We start from the raw sequence: 10,506 nt of genomic DNA on the forward strand, positions 1-10,506 counted from the left end.
CATGTGCTTCTACAAAGCATGGTTGGAGAGGAGTATTTACCCTGATACAGACAGGTTAACCAGCAGCTGCACAGTAGGAGTGAGGGGGAGGGGAGCCCATGCAGATCAATGACCTGCCCAAGTACATGGGTGTGTACGAGGACAGGCTGGGGTGGGGCTTTAAACCTTGGACTAAGCCTGACATGGCACTGAGGCTGTTACACATAACATTGGCTGGAGAACACAGTCCCATTGGGGAGCAGGTAAAGTGCATTTATTTTCTTCTTTATGTGTTGCTTTAAAAAAAATAAAACGTCTCCTCCCTTCTAGCACCCAATGTTCACTGGGCTTGGAGGGGGTGGAGTTAGGCCCAGCTCCCTAGGAGAAGGTGTAGGAGTAGAAGGCAACGGCATTGGCGCTGTAGTCCAAGGGGAGGAGGTGTCCAATGTGCCTGGCCCCAAGGCTGGCCCCACCCAGGGCTGAGGACTGCCTAAGCTTCATCAGAGTGAAGCTGGAGAAAGAGCTGTGAGCCTGAGTGTCTCTGCCCAGGGTCAGCACCGAGAGGAAACCTGGAGAAAAGAGTGCAGAGAGAATGAGGGAGACCTCCAGCCACCTGTGAGAGAGGCCAGAAGGAGGGGGAGGGAAGAGGCCTGGACCTGAGAATTAGGGCCACCTGTGGTGATCCCAGAGGCGGGGGGGGGGGGGGGGGGCCTCCAGGCCTCCCCCAATATGGGGCAAACCACAGCACGTGAACCCAGTAACAGCTGTGGGGCCGCTGGAGCCAGCAGCCCCCTCCTACACAGCCCCAACACACCCGATGTGAGGACTCCAAGAACGAAATGAGGGCCTGCTTGAATGTCTGATAGAAAACATCCAACTGCCTGAAACAAGGCTGCAAGGGCTAAAAAGGCACACTGCTCTCCTTTGGCTGCAACTAGGGATGTCACCATGAATTGTAACATGCTCAGAAACTCATCTGAAGTTAAATTTTTAATTTTTAAAAAGTGGTTATTATTTAATAAGTCTTTTGGAAAAGATCTTTTCAAGAGTCTGTGGGAGCTAGGCTGGAAAATTATATCAGGGCTTACTGGCATAGGGAAGGCTGAGGGCCTTGGCCTGGAGCATCAGGCACTCATCCACTGGCTAGGAACAGGAACCCCATCCCCACCCCTGCCGCCTCAAACACTCCCTGGGCAGGCAGCTTTCCTGGGCCACTTCCTTCCCAGCCCCCTCTCCCCAACTTCCAAACTCACCTTCCTTCAGCAGCTCCCAGCTCTTCCACACAGAGCCCACACACAGGATAGGGAGACCAGTGTCCCCTTGGAACAAGACCTGGGCGGAAGGCAGAAAAAGGATGCTGGGAGCTGAGCAAGACTCCCTAGGACTTCTACAGTAGTTTAAGACAAACCCACACTATCCCAGTTACTCCCCTTCAAACCCAAAAACCCCACTTATGTCAAGTTGATCAGACTCATAATGCCCCTACAGGGTGGAGCAGATCTGCTCCATAGGGTTTCTGAGACTGTAAATCATTACAGGGTTTCTGAGACTGTAAATCTTCACACTCCTGAAGAGCGGCTGCAGGGCTTGAACTGACCTTGAAGTCAGCAGTCCAACACTTAACCCACTGTACCACCAAGGACCCTAAGGTAGGCCATAATGAACAAACAAAAGACAAGAAAACAGGGACAGTTCAGAAACTGGGTAAGCAACCCCCACAGAAGGAATGATAAGGGAGGATGGGTAAGAACAGGAGAGACAGAGACAGTGTATGCAGTCCCTGACACCAGTGTCCTATTCAAGTACAGATCAGGAACCCCCAGAGGGGAGGCACCTGACCAAAGTATTTTTTCATGCTGTACGAATCGGGCTGCGAACTGCAAGGTTAGCATTTTGAAATTACCAGCTGTTCCGCAGGGAGAAAGATGAGACTTTCTGCTCCCATAAAGATTTCCAGTCTTGGAGACCCTGTACAGGGTCACTATGAGTTGGAACCCACTCCATGGCACATAACAACAACAACAACAACAACAAGGCATTCTACAGAACATTCTTCATGCCCTTGGTTCAGTGAAAGAGTAATTCCGTTTGCACCAAGTTTGTGGAGTCAGCCCCGGCCCTGATGGGAAAAGGCCAAATCTGGCCCAGCAGTTCCCAATCTTCCCCTCCCACCTCAACTCACCGGGTCAATCTCAGGCAACACTGCTACAACGTGTCGGCCCAGCATCTCCCCAGCTTTCCTGAAGATAAACCGGGAGAGGGGGTCCCCCTGCTCAGCACCTGGGTAATGAGGGGGAGCTGGTGAATAGCTAATGGAGGCTGAAGTCAAGGATAGACGCCTACTGCATGACAAGCCTCCAATGCAGCCACTCTCCCCTCCACCCCCACCCTAGGAGGGGCCTGACTGCAGGCCCTGGAAGGAGGCGCATTAGAAGAGCACGCTGGCACCTGGTTTGCACTCTGGCGCATGAGAGCCTGTCCCTCAGGGCCCCTCAGCTCTGAGGGCTCCAGGACTCTGCTTGAGTAGCTAGCCAGTATTCTTGTTGATGCCCCGCACCCACCTGCAAGCCCACTGTTGGTAGCCCCTTGCTTGCTCTAACACAGTAGGGACAAGAGCAGGTCTTGCTCTGAGAGTGAACACCCTGAGGCTGTGGATATCCAAATTAAGGGTGCATGGACTTCACAGTGGAGAAAGAGCAATGTGCAGGCCTTGTCTCTCCTGACCACCAACAAAGATGCATAACCTCTCCATAATTTCCTTCTTCTTTGGGTATAATAGGTGTTTGTTTGTTGTTTTAATGAAGTTACAGATTTGTCCAAAGAACAAGTGCTTCATAAATTTCTCAAAGAGACATCCAGCCTACCCAGCCAGGACACAAACACAGATAACACAGAACAATTAACACAACCTGAGTGCCCTTCTGCCACCACCCAAAGTCTGGAATTGAGGGCACCTGCTCATAGGGAGCTTGGCTTCCACCTCCCATTCAAATCCCACTCCACCCTTCAACTAGGGAGGTCCTGGGAAGAAAGCCAGATAAAACCTTGCCCCGCCTCCAATACCTTCTGCAATTTTCTGGCAAAACCCAGCAAACCGGCATTTATCAAAGTCCCTATACAGGTGTGTGAGGATTCCTAGCCGATCTGGCACCTGAGAGAGAATGAGAACACACATAATCATCAGAAACAAAAGCCCATTCAAATTGGGTTTTCCTGTCTATATTATTAGAAGAACAAGAATGGTTTATTTTTTTATTACATTTAGAAAGTAGGGTTTGAGATCTCTCACTTGAGGAAAGTTTTGTTTCCCCAATATGGATCTTACTGCTCCTTGCTGATTACTTCAGAGGCAGCACAGGGCATGGATCTATGGTTCCCAAAGTGTGTTCTGGGGCTCTTTGAGTTGCTCTTGGAAAGATTTCTTTGATCAAAGGAGTCTAAGGAATACTGCACATTGCTGCTCCCCCTTGGAGAGTCACAATGCCCAACTGCAAATGAAAGGCACTGATTACTCCTGCAACCAAGAAATCTATTTAACTTTGTTTTCCCCAAACTTATTTAACCACAGAAGGCCTGCTTCATCTACCCCAACAAACATACACACCCTTAACACCTCTTAAGATCCTACAGAACCAGCGACCCCCCTAGGAGTACATTTTAGTAAATGGAAGGAGAGGCAGTAATTTGAGCACCTACAGCAATGTATGAATATGTATTTTATGTACACAATCTCATTTAAGCTATGGCAACTCTAGCGGTTGGAAAGTGGACTGAGAGATACAGGTGAGAGTGGTAGACACTATTGATGGCGTTTAAAACCAATCTGCTGAGTCAGGATAGCTTTGCTCCGCTTCCTACAGGAAATGATTTTTCTCCCAGGTCCCTCATTGTTGCTGTCCCCGGCCCCAAGCCCTGAGAACACAGCATTTCTGATCTCCCTCCTGGCTTCAGTCCAGCTCACCTAAGTGGGTCAACAGTACTGGTGTACCTACTCAGCAGAGATCTATCAAATGAACACGGCTCCTTTTTCCTCTCACACCTTTTATTCTGGTTCAGCTAACGCTGCTTCCTAACAGAAGAACTAAGTACAGCAAGAGGAAACTCAATCTCCAATGTTCTGGGTAGAAATTGCCTTTCTCCCTAAGACTCTCACTCCCCACCTCTAAATGGGCTCTCCTTTCCAAGCCATACAGGCCAGAAGGAGCTATTGTTCAACATGCCTGATCCATCTTTCCCTGCAGTCTCTGGGCCGCTGCGCTGTCTCCTGACCTCACCTGCACTTTTCACCCGGCCTGGAATACCATCTGCCTTCACCTCTCAGGGGGTGTGTCGAGCTGTCTGGCTAACCACTTGTGCCCAACCCACCCTTTCATCATGCCTAGCACCCTCTGAGAACTGGCCAAGTCATTCCAAATCCTATCACTTCTCCAGCCTCCAGCTGCAACTCTCCACAACATGTCTTTTCCCAGCTGTCTCTCTCTTGCCTCCACTCCTGCCCAAAATTTCCCACTGCCCGACCCCAAGTGCACACATCTCCTGGGGCTAGGGAGCATACCTGGAAATAGTTGAACATGGCTTGCTTGATGTAGCCAATGTCATGTGGCGCTGCTTCTAGGTTGTCAATGGAGTCAAACACTATTTTCACTGCTTGATGTGCAATCCAGTAGGCTGAAGAGTGCAGAAAGGGATGAGAAGATGGGGACAAACTCCCCAACCTCAGATCCAGAGAAGGTTAATGATCTACTTGAGTTTTACAACAAACTAGGCTTTCTGATTCCCAGTCTGAGGGGGCTCTAATCAAACTGTGTGTGACTGACCCAGATAGGGGAAAGCTAGAGGAGAGACAATCAGTGCAGCTGTCACACTGGCACCCCGCACCCCCCACCAAGACGAAGACAAGGTCTTTGAGCTGCCAATGGAGTCAGTGTTGAGAGCTGGACCCCAAGGACCCCATGACATCATACACATGCCATCTATACAGAATGAAGTCTCAGCGTGGCACAGTTCAGTCTTTGAATAGTAACCAAAAGGTCGGCAGTTTAAACCCACCCAGCGGCACCTCAGAAGGGCTTGCCAATGTGCTTCTTGAAAACCCTGTGGAGCAGTTCTACTCTGTACACATGGTGTCCTCTACAGAGGTGAGGGTAGGAGGAGTTTCTATACCCCTTTCCCTGAAGCAGACTGGTAGAGCATGTCCTGGCATCTATGGCCGTAACCTTATTAGTTGCAACTCTGCCCTAAGAACTACAGGTGGGCACTGGGCTGAGGGGCAAGTCACTGCTGGAGAATGGCTGGCAGTCAGTATAGTACATCTATGGTCTCCTGGTCATTATCCTAGACTCAGAGTGGGCCATCTCAGAGACCAAATCTTTGCAGGAACAGAAAGCCTCAACTTTCTCCAGCAAAGTGGCTGGTGGGCTCAAACTGCCAACCTTGTGGTCCAGTGCTTATCCTATGGAGTCACTATGCTGAGGGTGTTGTCACTGTTAAGTGCCATCAAGTCAGTCCCAACTCCCAGCAACTCTGTACAGGGTTTTCAAGGAGCAGCTGGTGGGTTTGACCTGCTGACCTTGTGGCTCAGTTTGTGCTGATCCCACATTGAGATTAGAGAGGAAAACGGTACAAGACCCTGAGTCAGGCCTAGAGAGCATGAGTGGAGCTTACCTGAGCCCTCGTCCCCCATCATGTGGCCCCAGCCACCGCAGCCACTCTCGGAGCCATCGGGATTAATGAGCCTGCAGTTGGAGCCTGTCCCAGAGATGAGCACAACCCCACCTAGAGAAAGGGCACAGGAGGCTGAGTGTGGCCAAGGCCCTGCACTGGGAATTCACCTGGGATGAAGTGCAGGACAGAAAACATCCCCAAAAAAGGGACTCCCCACCCAATCTTGGGGAGGAGAATGAGTTCAGCTAGTTTCCTGCCTGGAGGTAGAAGACCTGGAGGACCTGGGTCTCAGAGAAATTCCCATCATGTAGAGTCCTTGAAGGGGGGGTGGTGTCAGCAAAGGAAAACAGGGGTCTGCATCTCTAGGCAGTGTGGCTCCGCCCCCAGCCAGCTTTCAAATGACAACTCTATATGCTTTTAACTGAGTGCTTACTGTGTGCCAAGATTTTGCTAAATCCAGTTCACTGAGTGAGGCTCACTCAATACCTTAAACCACCTTATGAATACAATTAACCTCATTTCACTTGTGAGAAAACTGAAACTCAGAGTTAAGTAACATCTCTGGGAAGGTTCAGCTGGTGAACAGGAAGCAGGGTTCCAATGTCAAGCTCTTAACAGAGCTCCTCTCACCTTCTTCTGGGTCCCTACTGCTGTCTCCAGCCTGCCTTCATCACTCCACTGCCCCCAGGGGCTCCCTTCTGCACCTAGGTTTGTAAGTTCCACTCCACTATTAGCTCCTCTTCAAAATACCCTTTCTCCCTTCCCTCTTCTTGCTCAGTCGTGGCTCAGGAACACTTAAGCTACAGAAGGAAGCTACGGAGAAACTATGATGGAGGCTGCCTTCCAGCTCCTTGGAAGACAAGTTTTACTAGCTACCCAAAGGGGCTTTCCCAAGGAAATCAGTTCTCAACCTCACCCCTCCCTCCACCTCCTCACCATCCGGTGTAGCTGTGGCGATGGAGCCGGCGGCATCGGTGGTGATTAGATAGTTTTCACTCAGGTAGGGAAATCGGTTCCTCAGCTCCTCCGTCAGGATCCTCACCGCGTCCTCCTGCTCCCCACCGCTCAGGGAGAGGCCCTAGGCCACGAAGGGGGTGAGCGAGCCAGCGAGCAGGGCTCCAGACACAGCTCTTTTTTCATTCCCTGCCCCTCCAAATGCCTGCCCTGATTTCCACATCTGTGCTTAACCTGCTTCTCCAGCCCCAATCCTCCTTCCACCCCAGAGTGAACCCCATAGAAGGCTGTGGCTGAGAGGATGGTCTAGACTGGGACTGGATGGAGGATTCAACAATGTCAGGTTTGGAGCTTGGAAGGACAGCAGTGCCCATAACAGGAAAATCAGCCAGAGAAGCACAGGGAGCTACAGAGACAGGCTTGGTTTGGAATAAACAGGCTCTTTGCTAACCACTTTGAGATGGCTTTTAGTTCCTACACTCTAAGACAGCTACCCTCATTTTCCACAGGAGGAAACAGGAATGTTGTTTGTCACACAGATAGTGAACAGCAAAACTGGGACTACAACCAAGGTCTCAAAGGCTCTCCAAAGCCTTGTGCTGTTCCAACACACTTGTGGCTCGTAGGGCAACTGAAGTCAAAGAATGGATGAGCTCATGTGTTCTAGACCAGGAACAAAGTCTGGGAGGATGTTGTTGAACTTATCTAATCCAAACTTTGTCACCTTCATGTCACTGATGACTGAACTCCCAGGCTCCAACCAGACTCACCAAGCTGCGCAGAGGTACCAGAGGATCCATCCCTGCTTTCCGCTTGGCCTTGTTCACCATCTCATTGATTCGCTCCACACACTTGTCTGCTCCTATCAGCTGGCCCCAATCAAGGGAAGGCGGGGTTAAAAAAGACTTGCAGGGTCTGTGTTGCCCCTGCACACTGCTCTATGAGCCCCAGCCACCACCTCAACTGGGGTTACAGAGAGTAAAACCACAATCCAGCCCACTGGTCCCTCAGTGCAGCCTTTACCCAGTGGTTTGTGCTGAGTCCATCCGCTTCTGCCAGGATCTGCCCATCCTCAGAGAGTAAAAGTACCTTGGACTGTGTACCTCCCCTACAGAACACAAGGGGGCACTCAGTCCTGCTCACAGCCAAGCTTGTGGAGCCCTTGAAAGCCCAGTGTGAAGGAAGCAGTTTCAGTAACCCCAATTACCATTCCCAAACCCCTCTCTGTGGTTTGATGTTTGCTGTGCTGATGGACTGACACGTAATTCTTCATCTTCCCCTGAGGATATCCTATTTATTCTTCAAGACCCTACTGCTATACCACCTAGTTATCAAAACCTTCCCACCCCCATGGCTCCATTAGTTAAATGTCCCATAGCTCTCGAGGATCCCTCTGTTTTGAGTGTAATTAAGTTGGGTTGTGGTTTTTTTGTTTTTTGGCCAGTGTCTTAACTAGACTATGAACTCCATTGGGTCAAATTCCATACCATCCTTCTAGCCTGGTGACTAGCCAGAACCTGGGACACATTAACCCTTAGTAAATGAGGCTAAAGAGAATGACATTTTTCTTTCCTTTTATTGCAATAGCTAAAGGTAGTCTTTCAAGATGAAGCTCCAGCTGCCAAGGTCTTCAAAAGAGCCTTGTAAGGCTCAGAACAACTGGGTGAGGGTGAGTTACTGACTTAAGCACTTAAACCTTCAAATGCTGATTACTGGGACAAAGGCGGGAGGGCTGTGGTGGTGTGACCTCCGGTTCTTTACTGATGAGCATTTTCTGGAATGTCTTAGAAGAGGATGTTGAAACTGTGCAGCACAAGTTCAAATGACATTAAGTTTCAGGGGCAGTTAATACCTGAGGTAGCAAACTCAATAACCAAATGAATCTTATTAAGAACTGGAAAAACCAGATCAGATGACTACAGAATAACAGGAATACGTGCAAGTTTCTCTACTAATGTTTAAAAATGAAAAACCGCAACAGATATAGGATTTCAGTATCATATTAAACAGCAATAAACAATTCTTTGGGAGTACATAAATCAACAGTGAGTTGGAGGTACAAGTGGAGACAATCTCAGACTGCACAGTCCCCTAGCTGACAATGACTGCCGCCCTGTACTACGCCCAGATTTGACACATCGATTCCCAGAATAAGTCATGGCCGAGGATTTAGCAGTCAATCTTGTTCATCCCTCCCTTCATTGTACACATTTGAAAATACAAGTTCAATGAAGTAAAAAGTTTGCCCATAGTCATACCAAGAGATACATATATTGAAAAAAGTAAAGCTTATGAACAGGAAGAATACCAAAATAATAAGTGTTTCAACCTAGTGTGAGGCACCTAGAGTGCCCTGGGAGGGGGTGGGTTACTACCATCAGGGCAAGGCAACTGCATTCTGGCCTGATGCTACTCCAGCTTCCAGATACCCTCCAGCAATCTTTGTCCTGGCATTCACCCCACCTAGCAACTTCACATCTGACACCTGTTCTGAAAACCAATCTCCAGGGTCCGGGATAGGGCAAAGAGGCTGCTTTTCCGGTAGGAGAAGCCCGGACAGGGGTCGTTCATGGGAAAAAGAGGCGTGGTTTCGCCATGAAGCACGAAGGACCCTCCCACCAGGATGTTGCCTTGACACAAGCAGGGTCCCTGCCAAGCACACGCCTGCACGCGCATGGACACCCCTACGCATGCTCCCACTACTTCACCAGAAGGCCCCCCGCAGTCCCAAACTGCTGGACCTGCCTGCCTAATGCCCCCTCCTGCTGCCCTAGCCACGGCCGTCCGCCCCGCACTGAGGCCGCGGATGGCCCAGGCTGACCCTCCCAGGCTCCCTCCACCAGACCGCACTCACCCCTCCACACCCCCGTAGAAAGTGGCCATGCTACCGCTACCACTGCCGCCGATCCCGCCGTTGGTTCACTTCCCTCCCGTTGTCCTCCCTCTAGCCCAATAGGCACCGCCCCGCATCATGTGACAACAAGCAGCTCAGCTGACTGGGAGTGCGCATGCATGAGGCGCAGCTCCGTAAACCCTAACTTGCCCTAGAATTTAACGCATCCAGACGGATCTTCCAAACTGCATGAGTGCTGTCCCTGGTGGCTTCTGCGAACACCAGCCAAACCCTCCCACCCACAGCTTTCTGCTTCCAGAGAACGGATACCGGATTACAGGCAAAGGAGCCCTGCCCACTTCCAAGCGTCATGTAGACTGTCGTGATGCACCTGGTGAAGCACGTACAGCAAGACCCTCACAGAAAAGTACGTTCGGTGAGCCAACACAAACTAGGACCACCTTTGGCATCAAACAAAAATTATTGTCATGTTCCACCTTAACATCTACTTTGTTGTTGTTAAGTGCCATCGTGTCAGTTCCGACTCCGTAAAGGATTTCCAGGAAGTGGTTGGTGGATTTGAATTGTCAACCTTGTGGTCTAGTGCTTATACTACAGTTCCACACCAGGACTCCTAACATATACTAGCCTATGGCAAAAGTAACATTTCTGACAAGAACACACCCAGGAGTACATATGAGGGGATCCTCCAAAAGTTCATGGAATTCCATTCCTTCACTGACTTTTGTCCTTGCAGCCCTGAGAAGGAAGCGACCCACCCAGTCTACTTTGTGGAGGTTGATTGGTAGGACTACAGGTTAAACTACAGTAGATAAGGTTTTATAAGTCCTTTATTGGCCTTGTGCCATAACCCCCTCACTTAGCTACCAGTGTTACAATATCACAAATACTACAAGTGTGTGAGAAATGTTGTCGATACTGACAAATGCTCAAGCAATCCAATCTGTACTCATTTTAGCAAGAGCAAAGTTTTCTTTATTTGATTTTACAAAATCAGGCACCCAGTCCAGTAGACACCCGTCAGATGAGCCTCATTGCTGGGCCTCATACAGTTT

At 49.8% G+C, this 10,506-nt stretch overlaps 1 protein-coding gene across 1 annotated transcript; it reads right to left on the bottom strand.

Annotated features, from left to right (window-relative positions):
- Positions 1 to 231: 231 nt before the first annotated feature.
- On the bottom strand, positions 232 to 9,507 carry NAGK (N-acetylglucosamine kinase). The gene is made up of 10 exons (XM_006862909.1): positions 9,452 to 9,507; positions 7,621 to 7,705; positions 7,368 to 7,466; positions 6,580 to 6,721; positions 5,644 to 5,754; positions 4,535 to 4,647; positions 3,043 to 3,130; positions 2,162 to 2,259; positions 1,233 to 1,311; positions 232 to 548 (listed from the first exon to the last, which is right to left on the bottom strand). Exons 1-10 carry the CDS (start codon positions 9,478 to 9,480, stop codon positions 358 to 360), a joined length of 1,035 nt encoding a protein of 344 aa, XP_006862971.1. The 5' UTR covers positions 9,481 to 9,507; the 3' UTR covers positions 232 to 357.
- Positions 9,508 to 10,506: the final 999 nt, after the last annotated feature.

This window comes from Chrysochloris asiatica, unplaced genomic scaffold (genome assembly GCF_000296735.1).
Source record: "Chrysochloris asiatica unplaced genomic scaffold, ChrAsi1.0 scaffold00052, whole genome shotgun sequence".
NCBI classification, from domain to species: Eukaryota; Metazoa; Chordata; class Mammalia; order Afrosoricida; family Chrysochloridae; genus Chrysochloris; species Chrysochloris asiatica.

Bases quoted from the DNA above. Each gene is read 5' to 3' on its own strand.
- NAGK (XM_006862909.1), bottom strand. From the start codon at position 9,480: ATGGCCACTTTCTACGGGGGTGTGGAGGG. The intron at 6,722-7,367 runs GTGAGTCTGGTT...TTCGTGGCCTAG, and splicing joins TGGTACCTCTGCGCAGCTTG to GGCCTCTCCCTGAGCGGTGG. The intron at 3,131-4,534 runs GTATGCTCCCTA...ATTCTCTCTCAG, and splicing joins CCATGTTCAACTATTTCCAG to GTGCCAGATCGGCTAGGAAT.